The 22,334-nt window shown below is 38.5% G+C and overlaps 1 protein-coding gene across 2 annotated transcripts in view; it reads right to left on the reverse strand.

The window, feature by feature from the left end:
* Positions 1-1,375: 1,375 nt before the first annotated feature.
* The window catches only part of gria3a (glutamate receptor, ionotropic, AMPA 3a), an 88,094-nt gene continuing 67,135 nt past the window's right edge, over positions 1,376-22,334 (reverse strand). Inside the window, exons 11-16 of one of the 2 annotated variants that reach the window (XM_010781684.1) lie at positions 21,035-21,408; positions 18,534-18,732; positions 10,979-11,226; positions 5,139-5,253; positions 3,780-4,028; positions 1,376-2,809 (exon numbers count right to left, since the gene is read on the reverse strand). In XM_010781684.1, coding sequence (XP_010779986.1) covers positions 3,783-4,028; positions 5,139-5,253; positions 10,979-11,226; positions 18,534-18,732; positions 21,035-21,408 — 1,182 coding nt within the window. In that variant the 3' untranslated portion in view covers positions 1,376-2,809; positions 3,780-3,782. Of the gene's footprint in view, positions 2,810-3,779; positions 4,029-5,138; positions 5,254-10,167; positions 10,283-10,978; positions 11,227-18,533; positions 18,733-21,034; positions 21,409-22,334 lie in introns of both variants that reach the window. The other variant, XM_010781691.1, reaches the window with a different exon arrangement.

Below are 22,334 nucleotides of genomic sequence, written 5' to 3' on the forward strand. Positions count from 1 at the left end.
ACGCCGTGAAGTTGTTTGCGGCCTGCCAGTAAACCCAAAGCAGAAGAAGAAGAAGTGACGCCAGCGGCTTCATTTGAACTAAAGAGTTCTGATGAACTAAGTTCTCATGAACCTTTGTGGGAAAAGTACTGCGGTGTGAAAGCGCCTTAGTATAGCACAGTGTTCTTCAAAGTGGGGGCCCCAGGGGGTTCACGCAAAGTTTGAGGGAAACGGGAATTATTTTATTTTCTTAAAGATTTTTTTAGATGTTATTAATAACTGTATATCTATCAATCTATGTGTCCTTTGATGCCAATCTTTTAATATTTGTTGTTTTTGANCTCAAAAGTGCTGATTTTGGGTATAAAGCTTAAAAAAAAATAAAGAATTGATAAAAAAAAGGGAGGGGGCTGAACTCATGCGGGACCCGGCAGCTACTTTCTAAACTAAATACTGCCGTGATGAAACGCCATATCATGGATTATCAAGGATTATTTCTGAAACAGTATGGAGCTCAAAGGCTTTCTCTCTTGCTGGTTATACCACAAGGTGAGTTCCTTTTATATCCAGCTTCTTCACACATGCTCTCCAGTACAGGTTAGCTCTGAGTGTTAGCGATGCCAATGTAAACACCGACCATATTATGTCCAAAACAGTCGGGCATTGTTTCTGATAGCAACTTTCTGATAGTGCCGGGGTTCCACATTTCCGATATTACGTCATATCAGACGCAAATCTGGATCAGCTCCGTTGTACTCCCGTTTTTGGAGATATGGTTACGGAGGAAAAGAGAGAGGGTTTTATTTTCTGACGTGTGAGTTCCCCGACACACCGGGGACACATATTTATGTATGAAAGACATCAAAAAGTGCATTTTGCATGATAGGTCCCCTTTAAGTCAATTTTTTGTTGACATTTGCTCTTTTCTTTATATATTATAGCTACAGTATTCCTGTTTAAAATCCTGCACATTCATGTTTCCTCTGATTGAAACCTTGATCAAACTGTGTCATGAGAGGAGCGCAGCCCAGTGTTTAAAGGGGAAACTAAAAGAAAAATGTGATCGCCAATGGTTGTCGGCCAACAGGCTCTAACAAGGCCACCTACAATGTATGATACTGTATTTTTTCGGACCCCCCCACGCCTTAAGCGTTCCTCATTATATTTTCATTTTTACAATGTCAGTTTTATTTTTTTCATGGCTAATTTACCTTCTTTTTATTGTTTCCTGGCACAAATGGGCTTCCATACAGAGGTGATTTCATGTCAGGTTTGTTGATCTGAGGCAGTTGTTACAGTTAACTCAGTTTTAAGACTTTGAGATAACCAGAAGTAGAACAAACACATTTTCCTGAATGATATGTGACAGTATAACAAAGACGGAGAGTCCAAAAGATGAATATAAACCCGCTTTTATTAAGGAAATGTAATAAAATCCTTTGTACATGTCCTCCCCACCGAGGTTCATTGTGTCCATACATGCAACTCTCATGGTTGAGGTACTGTTACAAATTAATTGGAAAAAAATTCAAACCAAACTGAATCAAGTGTCGTTATGGGACCAGAAACTAAACCAGGGTCCATCTCCAGTTGCAGTATGTTAAAACTACCATCAAATTCACATGCACTTTATCTGTGGAGAAAAGGATGAGAATGTCTGATTTACTAAACAAATGTAGGCGTACATGGTGTGTAGCATTTTTAGGATTTTTTCTTTCAGTTTATAAAAAGTTCACTTATACAAACAGACAAACGTTTCATGTGTAGCTCTTTCCTCAATGTACAGTCACCTTCTGCGTAATGCATAGACACAGAAAGCGTATCACAACCAAAGAAGCTATGGTGTGTTGTCTTTTACCAAAAATTGTAGAGATTCACAGCTGCAGATACTGCATTTACATGAAAACGGCCTCTAAGAGTGTACAAAGTGTAAACCATAAGCTCAGTTAAACCATTTTAATATGCTGTCACATAAAAGGGGTCTCTCTTATCGTCTACAGGATCATAATAGTTTTGATTTCAACAATATGGCACTAAGTGATTAAAGCGGACCTCTTTTTATAAAAAACAAAAACGGTCTTGTTTCCAAATAGTGGCAGTTGAAACAAATGCAGTCCTGGTTGATTCAAACAAGCATCTAATTGAATACAGTCATTTGTATGTGATGTCCAACAGGCTTTAAAATAACTCCACCTATAAGCAGTTTGATCATCACCTCTAGTTTCATTATTATTGATATTTTCTGAGTCAAAACTGGGGTACAATGTAGTCACTTTAACTAATGCTTAAACCTATTGATTGATACTTGTCCTAAATATTATGAAACTAAAAATAAGCCTTATAGTAAAACAAGAAAATGACTTTACTTCACTAAATATAACATTTATCCAACATAAGATTGCACCACAAAAATAAGTCTGTAAAGGATTCAAATGACTTAATAAGTACTCCAAGATTTTACGATTGCAAATCATGGCTTTTTTTTTCTTATTAAAAATAGAAAAAAATGAAATTACAACAGTTCATCTAATTGTCATTTGAAGCTCCGCAGATTTCTTTTAAAATGAATTACATTTGAGTTGCATTGCCATGACGCCAAAATGCTCCATAAGGCACTACAAGAGGCAAATCTCATGTTTCCAGAAGCAGAAAAGTCCTGTTGCGTCATTGCCCTCTGTTAGTGTGACGGGGCTCACGAGCCACAATGAGCACTTTTGTCCAAGCTGATGACAGAGAAGGCCTCGCCTCCAGGAGGTCAGCCTCGGGGTGTCGGGGTCACACAGAGCGGCTGGCTCCATTCAGACGCAACAGTGGGAGACGACACGTTCCCCTGCAGGAGAGAGGCAAAGGATCAGGAACAGATGAGAAAGCCTTTGCCTCTACACTGTAGATCAAGGGGGTCAAGCAGGTTTCACTGAGGGCCACATACAGAAAAACAGGTGGGCGTCAGGTATATTGCCTCACACGTTAAGTTAAAAGTTAGCTAAGTCAATCAAATGTTGGTAAATTATGCTTGATACTTGAATGTGCTTTAAGAAACAAACATCCTACATCAAAGCTCTCTATCGGGTTTCATTCCTTTTGTTACAAAAGGTGTCAGCAGTTAATTGTCAGAAGGGTATATTATACCTAAGATTTATTTTAAATTATTTTCAACTTGAATTTATTTGAAAATTGACACATGAATCCTACTGCGTAATATATTTGAACATATACAGTATATTTAAGAAGTACAATATACTGTAAGAATAGCATGAGTTTCAGGCGTGGGCCATTTTCCATTATACTGTTAAAATTTGCTGAGGGGAAATACAAAATGGACGACAGGCCACAGTTTGGACACCTCTGCTGTAGATCATCTATGTACGGAAGTCCTGAGGAGCCAGTGAGAAAACAATACATTCTGGTGATCCATTTTAAGTCTGATCTAAAATGAACCTCTCTTTATAAATTCAAAGAGAGGATAATTGTGTTGCCATGTGATAAAACAATTTAGACCAGACTTAGAAAATGTTTTCCTTTAATTTGCGTATATTTAGTTCAACTCAAAAACATAAATTCCCCTGCCGCCTTAAATGGACGAGTTGGGTGAACCTCTGAGTTGTGAACATTTAAAAAATATCCAAGTTAAACATGAGAAAAAAAACTCATTAGACAATGTTCAAGCTATGCTGGGAAGTACGGTAATGTGCTGATGATAAATTACCTTTTGGTAGTATGCTCATTGTTCTCTATCGTGATGTATTCCACTGTTTTCTCTTCATATTTAACAGACAGGGAAGCAACAGTAGAAGACTTACCCTCTAGATTTTTACACTCTCTGTCCCGTACACGTTGTAGCCTTCACGGTACGTGGCGAAATTCTGGGTGTTTGCTGGAGGGGCTGGCTTAAAGTTTTGGGCATTTTTTTCCAGCTTCAGTCTTTTGGTTTCTTGCCGTGACTTATAGCAGAACTCTATCAAAGCCACGGTCATAGCCAGGCCGAGCCCTCCCACCAGAATATAGAAGACTCCTGCCACGTTGCTCAGGCTTAGAGCACTTGTCTTGTCCTGGGGGGGGGGGGGGGGGGGGGTAAAGACCACCGTTAAGAATCTTTGAACTGGCACCGTGAGACTAACCTCAAATATTTATACTAACACAATGTAGCCTACTTCCTGCTGCACTAGGACTAAACACATGAGTCTACAAAACCCTCTAAATTACAGATGGCTACTTTGGCCTATAAGTGAGATGACTAGGAACTTAAGTTAGTCTAATTCCTCCTCTCGAGGTATATCTAAGTGCTGTGAAGGTGAATGTAGTTTCTATCTCTGATGCTCTATGGTCTCTTTAAGAGAGCACGTCTACAGGAAGGCGGTCGTGGTCGTACAGGTCTACAAATTAAACCCTGGATTCACTATCATACTGTAGCTGCTCAACTTCAACACACTGCATTTGTACAATAAAAGTGGCAAGCTGTGGAGGGCGAATTGAACCATTTTATTGCTATTAAAAGCCAAACTGTGATATTGAAATTAATTTATGTGAGTTTTACCATTTGCATTCCCATCCTCTGGGACATCTTGTAGCCGTAAAGGCAGTAACTTCAACTTTGTATCTCTAAAAAGTCAGACATATAACCGTTTTTGCTTTAATTAAAGATAAATAAATAAATGTTCCTTACTCTGACACTCCATATATGAGACATGACTGTTAAATACTATTGGACCACCTTGTGCTCGGATGGTATTTAAAGGTCAGTTTGGACTTGGCCAAGTAGTCAGTCATATTGGAGTAAAAATACGCAGCTAGCATACAAATGAAAAACATCAACGATAAACTAACTTTCAATAAAGGTTTGGACGACGAAATAACAGTATAATGGTTTCAATTCTATGATTTCAAAATCTTATGGCATGAATAGTGTAGTGCAATCATGCTGAAATTCTACTAATCTGGAGTTGTCCATACAGTAGTAATGATGTCATGTTAATGTCATGAGACTATGTGTGAAGTTAATCTCTGTTTTTAATCATGCTTTTCCTCGAACATTCATATGTGTTAATATCATGTCCTGATCAACATGTAAGGGAGAATGTATGCTTTGGATGTTTGCATATGAACAATTAGGTCAAAATGCATTTCTCAGTATCAGTATAAAAAGACCTGCAGCGACTGACCTTACTTCCAGAGTCCTTGGTTCCACATTCACCCTTATCGTACCACCATTTGTTTTTCAGCTTGTCTAAGATGCCTTGTTCACTGAGTTTCAATACTGCAAGGTTTACAGGAGTTCTTCACGTGGGAAATAACATAAATAACATTTTATTATGTTATTTTATGTTATTAAACTTTTTTAACTACTTAATACTGTGCAAAGCGATAGAGTAGGGTCTTGGCCAATACATCACACATAGCAAGCAACACTACAGTATATATATATATATATAAATATGTAAATGTATAAATATGACCTTTCATAATCCATGACTACCCTAGCATGCCAGACCCCACCTTTATCGCTTTGAGTAATCGGCACACACTGATCACAAGAGAAAAGATTTAACGTTGCAAATAAAGCAGCTGCTGCTAGCTGTCGGAATGAAAGAAAACAGAGGCAGTCATTACGGAGGGAACCTCTCGTGCTATGGGCAGCCTTTTGGATGTTTAGCAAGGTGGATCTAACAGGAACCCTTTCTTGAGTAACAGACAAAACACAGCAGTCCAATTTCATTTACAGCTATAAGAGGCTAATGCCCCACAACATCACCCACACAGATAATAACTAACAGCCAGATTAGATCAGGACACTCTGGATTTTAGAGTCTCTAAAAACACTTAGTCTGAGCCAGATCTATGATGGCGGGGTCACATTTGTGGGTTTTTGGTTTGGACATTATTTTCAATTTCCTTGACTGATAGATTCCTGGGCTTATTTCCTTTCAGAAATATGATCACTGTTTGTAATTCAACATCATTAAATATATTGTATTCACCACTGTGTTCATTGTTTGTTAAAAAAAAAAAAAAAAATGTTGAGTACAAAAAAATGTCGTACAGAAACAACAACAAGAACTCATGCATGATGTTAGTTGATGATGTGCAGTCCTGTTCTCCTGTCAGAGCTCTCTGAAAGTCATGATGATTTTTTTTCATTGAGTGTTGGAAACTAGGAACTTTGATGCATGGATTCAAATACAAAAAAATAAAACGAATCCAACACAACCTCTTGAGTTTACTACTAAACATTTTCTTGACAGAGGAGCGTAAAAATCAAGCCAGTTGCAGTGAGATCGTAAACACAGTGATCTATGAGATTATAACTCGGACAATGATGCATTGTAATTGTAGCCTCTGACTTTTTGGCATACATTTTTCAGACACAATGAGGATGAATTGCAAAAAAATAAAGCTTTTAAACGAGGTGTTTTCTTCCCTCTGGGAGCTTCAGATCAACAATTTACAAATACATTATATTAAAGGTTACCTCATTATTATTTTTTCAAAAGAGCAGTTTTTATATGACAATTAAAGATCAGCATCTGATGATGTTTCTGTTGTTTTTGACTTGATGACACACTCAGAAACTGCTGCTCTGACCTCTCTGAACAGAAACATGACTACAATAATTTAGTCTGTTTAATTGTAACTAACAATCTTTGTTTTATATCTTTTAGTCAGATAAAAATAAACTGGCGCGTATAAGATAATGATCGGTTCTGACCAGAAAATGTCTATCACAGAGAATTGTGGGTAGGATGATCCATTGATTGCATTTTCTCTCATACATTTTTCACTTACATTTCGCATTCAGCTCTAAGAGAAAAAGGGAGCATTAGTCGGCTGTCATCAGAAAAGACTTCAGACCCGCCACAAGGTGGTGGCCATGGACTAAGTAAAAAACTGATGAGCACAGTTACACTCAAATACTCCCCATGTTTTCTAATCTGCAAAACCTAAAAACAATCAAAACGTCCTTTATCTTTACCATAACTAATGCTTGTACACATATTGTATGAGTAGCTGGAAGGACACCTTAGCTGTTTGGTTGAAACTGCAAATTGGATCATTGTATGTGGATGAAAAAAACCTAAATCACATGACGTAATAAAAGATAGAACATCAGATTCAAAGAGTACAGCACCAAATAAATGTCATCATCCCTGCTGGAAACTTAAAGATTAAAAGGAATTTAAGAGCTGAAAAATCTGTTGAAAATATTCAGTTGTAGTAACAGAGAAATATAAAACTGTACATCCGTTCCCCTTTCAAGTAGCTCCACAGCCTGCATCTATTATTATTTTGTCCATTGCAGCTCATTTTCTGTCAAGAGAAAAACTCTGAGCTGTCCCAAACCTCCGATGTGCGAGACAGCTTACAGCTGCACGGAGAGGAAACTCTAACAGATCAAAGATTGATCACACCTGGCTTCACTCACATTTACAATAAACGGACTGGGAGCATTTACGCAAAAACAGCTCAAATTTTAAGCAAATATAAATACATTAATAATAATAATAATAATAATAATACTAGTCATAATAATAATAATAATAATATAAGATACAATATGTAGCAAAAAAACCAAGTTCATTTTAAGTTGTAGTAACACTGAAACTGTCTGAAACTATTTAGTCTTTATTTATATTTATTTCTTCTCTATTTTTTGTGTCTCATAATTACTCCTATTGCACACAGGGCTTTAGCCTTCACTGCACTTATATGAGCAGTGAACAAAACAAAAACACTTTTGAATCTTGCAATTGTGAAATCTAAAGTCAATAGGGAGCTCATCTTCAAATTTAAAAAGAAACATAATTGTACTCTAATCTCTGAATTATCTCTGGTGACAAGTTATGCATGGGATTGTTATTTACACATGCAGTATTTGGCTGCATTTCTCCAGGAACTAATCTGAAGTGTCTTTAAGCTCGAGTCAAATGTTTTATCACTACTGATTCATTTTGAAACTATAGCTAACTTGCCACTTCCATGGCTATTAAATATGTTTTTTTAATTTGCATTGGACCTTTAACCTTATATAGAAATGTCTGCTAATCATTTTTTTCTCGGGCTGGTTGTTGTAAGTTTCTTAATCACAATTAACGACTGCATACTTCTGATTTAGTGCAGGAGGTGGACAGAATAACAAGGACACCTGCACAATGTATTGCAGTGCAATGTAACAGCAGGTGTGATAAATCTTACATTTGTGAAGGTATTTATCGCGGCCCTGTCAGAGCGTTTTTTTATTCACCTCTAAAGTAATCTTTGAGGGTCATAGTTTGGCTTCACATCTTATGAGACATATACGCTTCACAAAGATAGTATTTATTGTTGGATTTGATACATTGCACAGGTGTTTCTTTTATTGTGTCCACCCCCTGTCCACTTAACCTCGTCTCCATTAGATTTAAGTCACAATAGAACTTCAGACTACAGTCTGTCTGCAAAACAAGAACACAGCATCTAAAAACACTCACAAGCACACAACACAATTCAAATGAAAACAATTCATGCACAATACTGACTCATGGCCTGATTAGGATATCAATGACATACTGAGTGATGTCAAATACCAATCACACAGGATGTGAGTTATTAAAAATATCACTATTTATTTCTAGTATAGATTCAAATAAGTGCTGAAATAGATTTCAGCTCCCTAATGATAACGATGTAATTGATTGTTCTGCTGTGAATGTTCTCAGTGGTCGTTACATACAATATATTTTCATCTCATGTTGAATTACCCACACGTGCCTTTCTGAAAGTGAAATAAGGAAACAGAAATGTGTCAGTCAGACGGTGATCGCTCTCTCTAACCAGGGGATCGGAGCACTTTGCCAGCGAGAGGAGACAGCTACTTTGTGTTATCCAACCAGGAAGTATCCATGTCCTGCTCACTCAGGAATGCATGACTGGGGTCGGTAACATCGAAGTTTGCCTCGTCTCATCTTTCGCAAGGTGCCACTGTGGTCATGATGCAAGCTGAAGAGCAGAGGCAGAGATGGATTCACAGTTCAGGAAAACAAAACGATCAGGAGCCTCATTTATGGAAAGGACGTACAACAGATTTGATTGAAGAAAATCCTGATAAATGTCGGAGCCTTTCTGCCAATCCGTTTTTGTTATAATTTTACTCTGCTTCTTGATCTACATTTAAAGTGAGACTATGACTTTTAAGGTAGGAAAAAAACACTATTCTCTTGCAAAGGAAATGTTATAATCATAAGCAATACATCTCAAATAAGCTAACGACGGCTAATTTTGAATTATAGGTATTGTAACTGAAATTCATCAGGCGGTTCATGGACTTTATGACTATTGACTGTTACGCCATGTTAAAGTCATGTTTTTTTATTAAAACAGTAAGTAAACACTTTCCCAGTGATAGCCACTTTGACAAAAGCTGCAGAGCCTCACTTCAACGTCTGAATGCATCTTGGCTTAGTCATTTGCACATTTGCTTTAAGCTCACCATGAAAAGGATCAAATACAAATATTTACAATCAAATCCTCGCGTACAAATGAGGCCCCTGGTCACATCTTACACTCTACTTCTGCAGGGTTTACCAGGTCAGGGTTGCCATGGATATACTTTGACTGGCCTTGAGGTCAAGACCAACCAAAGGTTTCTGTCAGTCTTACGTTGGATTTCGATGAGAGGATGTTGGACAAAAAAGTTTGGACCGTTAGTCGTCACTCTGTCATTAGAATTCTCACGTTTGCCTGCGATGCTTAGTCCCCTCAAGACAACGCTGCCCCCCGTGTCTGCCCTAACCCAGGCGGTACATTGGAGAGTGGGAATAAGATAATATATATACAATAAATCCTAGCTTTATTCCTGTAGTTGTGAAGCTACAAATCTCTTGGCTTGTAGATATAAAAAACAGACGGTATGATGGTAGTATTTCATAACTACAGGCCAAAAATATCAAACTATTTTCTGAAGCATAATGTTAAGCACTTCATAATCTGATTTTCCTCTGTCCTACTTTGCTCTATCTTACACTATCAAACTTTTTATTTTTTTCCTCTATTAGCCAAGTAAAGGGTTCCCAGTTGATCACAGTTTCAAGATAAAAATAGAAAAAATTATTTATCTGTTACTTATTAACAGATAATTGGGTCTAAGACTATAGTCAGTGACAGCCTTGCCGATTACTCTGTTCTAGTATACCCGACTTTGGTGACATTGAGGCTGACCTTAGAGTCACCTCCCCCGCTGCCGCACTCTCCCTTGTCGTACCACCATTTGTTTTTCAATTTGTCCAAGAGGCCTTGCTCATTCAGTTTTAAAACTGCCAGGTTAACAGCATTTCTTGAAACGATAAAACATAGCTTGTAAGAAAATGAACAGGTCCGTGAGAAATCTAATATAGAATATTAGTAAAAAAATAGGGATAAATATCAATGGTTCATAAAGGGGAGCACGGAAGGGACAAATTGGTAAAGAATTTAACTGGTGTGAAGGGTAAGAAGCATTTTTACAGCAAAGAAAATGTTAAATATTAGAGAGGTGGCATGGAGGGTTACATTGCTTGTAACTGAAGTGTGCGGGATGGGGACATTCTGTCATTGTTGAATTAGAAATAAGAACATCCAGCATGCAACTTAACATTCATCACAACCAACAGACCAGCATTGTAACTAGCAAAGAACAAAAATATCCCAGAGGTGAATTAGATGCAATGCAAAAGGGCACCACAGAAACCAGGGGGGGGAGGTTGAGGAGCAAAACAAACCGGGGAGAGTGACACATCGACATTCAAATGGATGACAGAGTGACTTATATACCAATAACCTTAAGAGGAAGAAAAAACAGAGACACAAAACAGATACATCGGACACAACAGAATGGTGTTGAACAAACTCAAAATACTGTTCACTCAGTGATGCAATTGGAGTCAAATAATAAGAATTAAGGAGTGAGGAAGAAGAAAATGGCAAAAGAAAACATCAGGGTAGGTGGAATACTATAACAACATGGAGGATATTGTTATATTATCCCACCCACCCTAATGCAGAGCCTTTAGGTGTTGCCACACCATAGCCCTTAGAGTCGAGGTTGCCGCCCACTTTCATGGTGTCGCACGGTTTCCGCTGCTCTATGTACTCGTTCATTGTGGACTCGAGTAGAAAGGCGAACTTGCCCTTCGACTTTCGTACTCTGGCAACCCCGTCTGGTGTTGTCTTGGCAAACACTGAGGGTTCAGCGGATTTCATGTATGACCACATTTTCTCATAAACTCCTATTTTGGAGCGCTGCATTATAGGAAACAGAGAGAAGACAGAACAGTTTAGTTATGCACTAAAAGAAACAAACACAGTCATGAAATATAATTATACCAGGCTGCTGTGGGTGGGAACGTTCATTTTGGGAAATACTAACTTAAGGAGATGGATGCCACACTCATTGGAGAGTGGTATCTATCTTCTTTCGAACTCACAGCAAGAAAGAGAATAATTGTATTTTCCAAAATGAAAAACTGATCCTTTAAAGCAACACTGAATCACTTGGAAAATGACTGCTGCTGCACTTCCTGGACACACCCTGTTATAGTCCTGCAACGAGCCACGTACACATTTAAATGTACAGGTACGAGCATGGGTAAAACTTAAAGTGGACCTATCATGCTATATTTGAATAATATAGTGTAGGGCCATACCTATATAAGGCATATTTATACTTTTAATTTATGTTTTTATTTTTTATTTAACACTGTCTTTGCATAGGCTGATTCTGTGAGAACAGCACCATCTACAGGCTTGGCATATGTACTACAGTATCTCCAGCGCTTTCGAACGGCAATGTCCGTGGCTGTCTCCTCCTGATTGGTGGAGTCGGCCCAATAGCCGTAGCGCCACTTCTGTGACGTCATAGAAGTGTTCAAATCTGGATCAGTCTGTATCAGATCCGTTGCAGCCCCTTTTTAAGAGATTTGGGTATGGAGGAAAAGAGAGAGGGTTGTGTTTTCTGACACTTGGTGAGTTCCCTGGAACACCGGGGACACATATTCATGTATAAAAGACGTACAAAAGTGCATTTTGCATGATAGGTCACCTTTAACTAAATGAAGTCCAGCAGCAGATGAGAAGACTTTTTGGAGAAAGGAAATATGAAACTGATTGTTTTTACCATCTAAATCAGCTGATATCATCAAGAATAATCAACGGCAAGGTTTTCATTATTAAACCCTGAGTGTTCTCGCCCTGCTGGTATGATTCAAGAGTGGATAAACCATCTTAACCCAGGGTAAATAAGTACTTTAGTGTGTGTTTAATCACAGGTCAGATCTGGATTTGACTAGGAGAGCAGGATGCCTGAAGCGCCTACTGTGACATCACAGTTTGGAACATGTCCAGAAACACAATATGCTTCAAGAATTCAACACATAGAGGACAGTCTCTTTCTGCTTCGTGTAATTCAGAGTGGATTCAACCATTAAAAAAGAGAAGTGCAGCAGAGGTAGTGGGCAGTATGCCAGCAGCCTGAAGACTGACAACCTGGCAGCCCAGCAGAAGCAAAATGCCGGCCATGTTTGGAATCAATAATAACAGAGATGTGACCTCCTGCTCCTTGTCAGAGTGTGTCCCGACCAGCAGGTCACAGCTGGAGTCACAGTCATCACGGTTTCATTTATCTTTAAATATAGAAACTTCATTTCATTTGATTTTAGTGGCTGTGCAACATTTACATATTTTCAATTCAGCTTGATGATAATAAATGTGCCTTGATTCAATAATGCAGGAATATGTGGGACAATGCGTATATGGTATATTTAATAAAGTAATTTGTGTTTTAAATGTTTATATTATGTTACATATAGCCTAATAATAGTGTGTATGTTGTGTTATCTCCTTTTATCTCTTTTGTGGACACCTATTTATAAAAGAAGTTGACACATCTTCATCCTTAGATTCACAGTATCCAAATAATATCAGTAATGCAGAAAACTGGAAAACATGTCTGCTTTTGAGCCTGTATTTTATTGTATTTAAATACAATAAAAATGAGTTTTCTAACATACTAAAACAGATTTTGCATCGTCGTCTAATCTAACCATGAATCCACATGTTAAGCCAAACACCAGCTTAAATAAATGTGAATCCTCATTTGTTTGTTTCATTTGATTCAATAATGCAGGAATATGTGGGACAATGCCTATCTAGTATATTTTAATCAAATTAATTAGGGCTAAATTCAAGTAATTTGTGTTTAAATATTAATATGTTACATAATAGATAATATATAATAATATATAAAATTGTGTGTATGTTGTGTTATCTCCTTTTATCTCTTTTGTGTACACCTTTTTATAAAAGCAGTCGACAGATTGTCTTCATCATTAGACTCACACATTTTCAATGTCAATTTTAACATAATAAATCTTGTTTTTCATTGTCACCTTTACTCTAACATGATATCCATGAATCAACATGATGTTAAGCCAAACACCAGCTTAAATAATTGTGAATTCTCCTCTGTTTGCTCGGCTCTATGTTGAACACATGTGACCTGCATGCTCGGACTGACAGCTCCACCTCTGTGGCCCAGCTGCCAGCTGAGCGGCTGCAGTCAGGCAGCTCCGCCCGCTCTGAGACTCAGGACGCAGCTAAAAATGGCCAGCGAGAGGCTGATGGCCGGCCACTGGGGAGCTGGAGTACAGCTGTCTACAATAGAGGGGAGGATAGAGACGCTGCAGTAAACCGGGTTAACGTGACCTTCTGCTGAGCCGGGCGAGGGAGAGGCGCCTCAGAGGAAACTTTAGGTTGAAACTCATCATATTTCTACACGTTTTAGAAGGGCTTCTCGTCAGGATTGAGATTAGGGCATGACAGGCAGGTTTGATAATCACTAGGTCAAACAGGAAGTAGAACTGTGGGCGAGCATCTTACGTCAGAACTCCAAAACTCTGGAGCAAGTTCCAGTTTCCAGTTTCAAACAACAACTGAAAACCATTAATATTACTATTATTATCAACATCATTATTACTATTATTATTATTATTATTATTATTATTATTATTATTATCATTATTTGCACTATCTACAGTTTTCATTTTTTAAATGTTAATAAGTTCATAAGTTATCAAATGTTCTGGGAAAACACAAGAGTCGTAGCTCTTGTATAGAAAGTGTTTATTAAATCAAATGTATTATTATGTGTTCACAGTCCTACATATTTGTCATTAACACCCCACATTGTACTCCACATAGAATGGTTTTTTTTATTGCACGTTTCCTATTTGAGTTGTCCTTTTTATCAGGGCACTATTGCCTGTATTCACTTGGTTATTTATAGCATACTAAAATGCACAAATCAAGTGTGTGCGTCTGGTTTGCTCCAGATTGTACGTTCAGTAGAGCTGTGAGTCAGACCCACGTCACATCTGTTAGGAAAAAGTAGAGCAAAACATTCAAATGGATATACAAACTGTGTCAGCTGGACGGTGTGTGCGGCCGCGGTGTGTGCGGCCGCGGTGTGTAAATTATTCATCGGAGATGTAATGGATTGCAGGCTCAGGCTAGCAAGTGAATCATTCTTGACATATGCAGGATTTCAGTTCAGTCGAGTGTTCATGTAAACACTCTTTACATGACAGTAATGGCAGGTGACAGGCCGGACCATAGTGTGAAAGCAGCCATTCTTTTCTGGGAAACATCGAGACGCATGCTTGTCAGGAGCAGGTTGGACGTCTGGGTTTAAATCTGTGCTATACCTCGTGCTGTCAGAGTCAAAACTGTCACCACAGCCGCTAGATTTACAAAGAGAAACTATTTAATACATAGGCCTACATTTAAATAAATGGGTTGTGTAGCCTCAATAATCTTTTAACTGACTACCGGGGCAAGTGAAGAATTTGGGTTTGCTGCCCCTCATCCATTCTGGAAATAAAGTAATCTTCCAGCAACCAGTTCATCTTTCAGCAGCTGCCTGTAGGCTGAGATTGATTCACGGCCCTCTGTCTACATCTACAAATTGAGACGAGAGGCCAAACAAAGCATCAACAATCTTTCTGGGGATTTGTTGTTATTAGTTTTTGGGAATGATAAAGTATGTCATTAAAGTCTTCAAATACTGTATTTTCATGATCAGTGGAAACAAATTGATAACACATTTTGGTTTCTCTAACTTGTGTTCTCTTTTACATCCCCTTTACCCTCTTCAGAGTTCATGAACAAAATGATCCAAACAAGAACTTGGCGACTTGTTGAAAGTATTTGAGTACAGTGCGAATCAAAATCTAAATGTGACAAATGATATCTAAATGAAAGTACTTTGGAGATGTTGGTACGCTAATTTTGGCCATATGCTGGCTGTTCCCACCAACTTCTTTTCTTTATGCTAAGCTAAGCTAATCATTAGTAGCTCCAGCTTCATTGTTAGTGTACAGACGGCACAGTGGTATTGATCTTTTTAATCTTACATTAAATCAAATAAGTATATCTCCTAAAATGTAGAGTTTAAAAAAAAAGAGCATACAGATATATTGAACCAGATATTATAGTCCAAATGTTGTATCAGCAGACAGCTAGTTGAAGAGTGTTGGACAGAACTATAAGAATTTACAAACCCAGTGGTTTTAAATCATTTCTGAAAAGAATATAGAAAGAAACGTCACATTCTGTATCATCATATATGTCATGCAGTGAGTAAGCTGTATGATGCTTTGAAGTTCAAAGTTAAAATGATGTTTAGAGCTCTCATATATCATTGGCTTTGATTCACCAGATTTCATTAAGCGTTCCTCAGAGCGGCTCCTCTGCAATGACATTTCCAGTTTGGAGGAAGAAAGGCAGATATTTGTCACTCAGGATGAAGTCACTACACGCCTGTCAATTATCTCCTTAGGAACACCTTTGACAAATCACAGCCAGCCAAATACCTCGTGGATTAGCATATCCGCCGCTGCCTATGGAGGTGTGTTTAATGTGATGAGTCACCAGGAAGCCTCAACAATAATTAATTTAATGAATTCAAATGTTTAAGGTGTTTTTTAACCAACAAATAAAAGGGGGTATTTTTAGGGCTGATGCATGTGTCACGTAAAACGTTTCTTTCTTTACTTTAAGCCTATGTTACAACATCAATTAAAAAATGTAGAGGTCTATTGAAGAGTTGAGTTTTTGGCAGTAGAATTATTGCTCACATTGTGAAGGAATAAGGAAGTTTTACTTGAACATAAAGGGGGGTAAGAAAACAACTCAACTTCAACAAACTTAGTGTCCTGTTTAAAGGGCATCTGCTCCTGCAGTCTTAATAAAAGCAGTCTGAATAACTACACAATAGAAGAGGAGAGAATCAGCACAGCTCTGATAATCAACATAGAGTGTAATAAATACAGATAACTATACAACCCAGTCTCACGGCATTTCGTGTAATAGTCACAAAATGAATTGAATCTATTGATTCGTGTTCACCAACACGATTTCCGCATTTTTTTCGTGTCACACAGAACGATTTTAAAAGCAATGTATTTATATTGGTAGTATGTTTCGTGCCTGCACCACGTCTTTTTGTCCGGTCGGGTCTTGGAAGACCGGAAGCTGTGTGGTTCATAAAAACATTTTATTACTCAATATCAAGCCACGATTATTGTTTTTATTTTAAATGTTATAATGTTGGACTTTTTTTGCCATCCGCGAGGAAAAGAAATGGGGCTCAGAGCCTCAGAATACTGAAATCTGTATTCTTTTAATCCTTGTTTCCTTCTAATTTGTTTCTATTTACAATGCTTTTAAAATCGTTCTGTGTGACACGAAAAAAATTGGGAAAAGTTGGTGAACACGAATCAATAGATTAATTTCGTGACTATAACACGAAATGCCGTGAGACTGGGTTGAACTATATCTTATATGAAATAATTATCTTCCCTGATGTTGTATTAGTTATATCTCTTAGACAGATATTTGACACAGATTTTATATTTTATCATCAGTGAGTTTCCTAATAAAATCATCTCTGAACAGCCAGGTATTTCAACAGTGATGTTTTTAAAGCAGTGCAGTGCGGCGAGTTACAGAACACCTACTCCAAACTGATCATGCTGATTGCTCCAATTCAATGTTTTTAGACCCAAGTTCGGAGCGCCACAGCAGACCATGCCACTCTTTTTTTAACAACTTCATAAATTGAGAGGGTCACAGAACCTACTCATGCCTCCCCTCGATCACATCCCTGCAAAATCCCTCCTCTCTCCACTATTAAACACACTTCTCTTGAGAGCTTTTATTTGATGTTTGGACTGATTCTGGAAGCCAGATGTGAGTGTTAAAATGGAGCAGAAAGCCAAACCTCACTGACAAAAACAAGTTGTTCTACCCTCACTCTATTCAAGCATATTTATACAAGCTGTCTGTATATATCAGAGGAGATCGGAAGATGTGATTTTACAACTCTCTGTCTGATCCAACCAACGGGGCCTTACTGATCACTCCAGAGTGAAACACAGTCCACAAGGTTTGTCTCTATCAAACGTCTCAGACATACTTAAATCCAGAGACTGGCTGGGTCTAAAGATTGACGCGACATAGAGCTGGACGCAGGATCTGAATGACATTTCCATTTCTGAGGAAAAAGAGGACGTCTTCTTTGAGATTGCGGTTTAGTGACAGAAGCCCGCAAATTGGAATTGTAATGATTATTATAGTCTTGAAATATTTATTTTCCAAAAGTTTTGAACACACAACAGAGCTTTAGTTCAGTCTTTATGATCGAAATCAGTAATGCTTGCAGCGATTCAGAAGCCCAGACAGAAGTAAATCTTCACAATTTGATACGGCATTTCAAAAATTTAAAATTACTTTCAAATGATTCACAAAAGACCCCAAGATTACACAATCTGTCAACTGCTTTTCTGAACGGCTAACATTAATCAGAGTTTAATAGTGTTTCTTTTTTATAATACGATGTTTGTCCACTGTTTGACCTTGATGAGAATATTTGCGCAGTTGCTTTTCCAGCACTTTTTCGTAGTGGATATAAGAATTAATCTGCACATAAGTGGAGGCAAATGAAACTTTGGTTTAATGACTCTACTAATGGTCGGTTGAGGGAGCGTAATTGTTGCACAACTGAATTATTCCTCTGGTGTAAAGCTTGCAAAGAGCTTATGATTTTGTTTGCGAGAACCAAAATTCATTTTGTAGGGATTCATTTAGTTTTGTGGTATTACCAGAAGCACTGATATCCTGCTCTAACGATGGCAATCCATCTCTAAGTTACTTCTTTTAAGCCACTTAACAAAACAAATGCATGCAATTTTCCTGTCACTGTTTACTCCTTAAGTATTACTTAAATCATATGAATAAAACACTGTGTACCACTGTTTTCTAATGTACTGAATTAATCAAGTGTGGTAGTAGTATTAGTACTTTGGAAGTGCTGTTACAGGAGAAAAATACAATTCTAGACATTGTATTATTGATTATTCATTCAGTGTATGACCTGGCAGGTCATAAATCACAACCCACTGGAGAGCTCCAGGGACTTTTTCCGCTCTTTGGCCAACATTAACTACAGTTTCAGTGCAGCGACAGCATGGATGACAAACAGTGGAGACACTCACCCTAAAGAACTCCTTAGTGGAGCCTGAGTCTAATGTCCCATAGGCAATCTCTGTCTGCTTGGCCAGGTCCTCTGCACCCTCGATGGGAGAGACCATCCTCTCCACAGTGAGGAAGGCAGCCAGGTTAGCCGTGTAGGAGGAGATAATGATGAGGGTGAAGAACCACCACACTCCTCCCACGATACGGCCGGACAATGATCTGAGAGGAGGAAACAGAGCAGACACACAGAACATGATAGCTGTATTTTCTAGCTATCCCCAGGTAGCGGAACAACCAGAGTAATGTCAAAACTACCCGGCAACTGAGTCCCGATGATGGAGGAGGCAAAGAAAGAAAGAAACAAAACCTGCCTACTAATTCATAATAGAAGATGCTTGACTTTGCCGTTATAAAAGCACTGGGATCAGGGTTTCTAGTTCTTTGGGATTCTTTAGGTTGTTTCTTGCTTTGAAAAGTTAGCCACGCTGCTAGCGGTAGCCATGTTGCTAACGATTTACTGCATGAACTATTAGGTCGATCGTCTTGTTCAGATGTAAATCAACGGAAAGCGAATATAGGGAGGAAAAGTTGAATAGGTTAAAAAATGTTTTGTGTTTCTGCCGTAAGTGAAGTATCATCACCTATGTCTGCTTACATTTGTTCTTTGAAGGTAATAATAAGCCTCATTAACTCAGTGTAATTGTGTTCATATATGCTTTTGGAGCTAAGGCAGGTGAGCAACCATGCAGATATTTGATTGGATTTGTCCATCTGTTATCAAGAAACTCTTTCCACAAAAAGTCTAATCAAATCAATTCCACAGAGGACAAAATAAGTCTGAAGTAAAAGCACCGTGAGACTGTCTGCAATTGAATTCAGGATGTGATGAGCTCAGCCACACAGACAGTCTCATCCTGCTCACTGGCCCTTAACCAATTCTTCACACTTTCCACATCAGCGTTAAGGCTCCTACTTTAAATGTGTGCCTTGCAGAGGAACCCGGGGTTCATATTTTCTAAATGCTACTGTCCTCTCTGGTGCAATCCCCAACTTCTACGATCGCACACAAATCCTACTAAATGGGCTCCGCTCAGATGAATTCACATTTCTCACTTCAAACGAGGATCCATTTGCATCACATCACTGCATTGCAGATGTACTGCTCTGGATTTCTCCTAATTTATTGTTTTTAAAGCTTATTTATGGGTTTATGGTGGTGCTTTCAAGTTGTAAATATTGCCAGCAGTCTAAATCTACAGTATGTCTTATCTCCATCATCAAGGTTTGCGGGGGGTGCTATTCTAGGCCAAAGTCTTATCAGTAAATGGCTTATAATTGAGATAATTATCCAGAATGGAATCATATTAAGGTCAATGACCATACTTAAGATACGTTGGGTTTAAAATGGTTGAGCCAGAGGCAAAGTTGTATCCACAAAAAAACAATAGAGATCAGTAGAGAAGAGATTAAGGTGCAGAAACACTTCCCTTTCAGGGACTATGGTGACACAGAAAATGCTGGTCAATAGAGTATGAAGTACAAAAATTACTCAACAATATCAATAAAAAAAACATTTGTACTTTGGAGCCACAATAACATCCCCAATTTGCTGCTTAATTTATTATTCTCCTTGAATTATTCAACTATGTAGACCCACAACTCTTCCTCTATGCTTCTACATGGCATTAACTAGAGTCATGCGCATATAAGCTTAAACAGTCATATGAAGAAATCATCCATTTCAATTGAGTAATGTGACAACTGAACAGGCTGACATTCCATTGAAAAGGGTTGCCCCTAATGTGTCTCCCTAATAAAGTATAAAACCTGAAAGAATGCTTTATGTCCCATCATTAAAACCCCATGTTTGTCCAGTGGCACACCATCAATCAATCCTTTCAAGACTAAGCTGAATCTGTGAAAACCTTCCTACTTTTCATCCCGCTTCATAATAACCTTCCAAAGTCCCGGATGAAAGGATGACGAAAGCAATAATCCTTGAAGAAGAGGTCAGGGAGACCACAACAGCGATGAGTCAAGAGATGGATGGATGCACAAATAGATGGGATGACCATTGAAGGAGGGAAATGCATAATGTAGGTACAGTATGGCGCTGATCATGTTGTTTCCCCCCCACAAAATGCGTTATATGCACCAATGAGATGACCGTAAAATGGGACATGCAGCAAAAACACGGTAGCCCTCCAAGAGTCATGAGGAATTTCGAGCAGCTACTCTGAATGAAATGTGATGACCCCTTTGCATTTTACAGCCCTCAGCATGGTGGATATATGTTATTTTGTGGATGAAAAGCATAACTGCTAGCATGCCGTTTTAAAGCAAAGGTTTGAAACAAATAAAATGGGAAAGAGTGCAGTAAAGTGAAGCATGAGGAAAGATGGACAGCTCAAAATAACCTATATGCACCATGGCAGGGAGGAGATGTATGAACGGGACTATAAAATGCAGAGAGATGACGCGGACAACTGAAGGGTGGTGGAGAGTGAACACAACAACCAACCTTGGTGAGATATCGCATCCTTGCTGCATGAAGGCACCCAGGGAGAACCACAGGCTATTAAAAATCCCAAAGTCGTTTGGAGGGTCTGGCGGGCTCTGAGGGTCTTTGGCCTCATCGTTTTCGTCCAGATGCCACTCGTAAGGGCTGAACCGGCTCACCAGGAAGAGCACCACACTCACGCCGATATAGGCAAAAACTATGCACATCCAAATCTCATAGGCCAATGGGTCCAGGAAGGAGAACACCCCAGGCTTGGACTTTTGGGGCTTCTTAATCATAATGGAGATGCCCAAGCTCATAAAAGGCTTTGAGAAGTCTATCACTTCTTCCCGCACCAACGTAATAGTTAGAGGAGCCACGGCTATGTCAGCTCTCTGTGAAAATGGGAACAGGCACACTGGGAGTTAGTCATACAGAATAAATAACCAACAAAAGTGTTACATGGTTAATTAGTAAAGAAAACATTGATAAACTCAAAGTCAAACCAACATCCATGGCTATTGACAAGTCACACTGCCTTATAAACACATATACATGCCCAGGCCTCAGCTTCAAAGTGCATTCATGGTGAAAAGAGATTGGATGCAGTGCGACAGCTGAGAAAATACTGAATAGCAGACCTGTGAAAATGCCAGTGAGAGGGATATCTGCCATTTGAATGTGAGTCACTCAGCATTTGTGTTGGCTAATGTCTTTGTCTCGATCCAGATCTCCTCCAAGCATCGAGCAGAGGGTTGGAACACAGAGGTGGAGGAGCTTATGTAAGCTGTCCATCAAATGTGAATCTATTTAAATTACCTCCATCAGATCCTCTATGAATTGGTATCTCACTGCAGTGAAAAACAGTGACATGCTTGCTGGTATTGAGACTAAACTGAACACCAAAATATAAAAATATTTAACAGAGGATGCATATAAGGTCAGGATGGGTCTCAGCCAAAAGTGTTCAGTATTTATTCTGGATTCAAAACACCATGGCTATTTTTCTTTTTACGATATGTCATTTATTTTTGTCTTAGTTATCAATACAGGGAGGTCTGCGAATTAGCCGTAACAGCAGAAACTACAGGTGTTATAAATGAGAAACCTGCATTTAAGCCCAGTTGGCATGCAGATTTATTTTCATTTTTCTCTGCTGTGTGAATTATTTTTCACATTATTTATTCAGTAGCAGAGACTCTATAAAAGATGCAAATAGTCTTGTCCAATCTGGTTCAAGTGCGAGTGAGCCACGAGATGGATGATGCAAAAAAAGTTGAGCAATTTTACAGTTGAAGAAGGGCTTTCCAAAACCCACTCG

The sequence above is a fragment of the Notothenia coriiceps genome, unplaced genomic scaffold (genome assembly GCF_000735185.1).
Source record: "Notothenia coriiceps isolate Sejong01 unplaced genomic scaffold, NC01 NC01_scaffold00000493, whole genome shotgun sequence".
Taxonomy (NCBI): domain Eukaryota; kingdom Metazoa; phylum Chordata; class Actinopteri; order Perciformes; family Nototheniidae; genus Notothenia; species Notothenia coriiceps.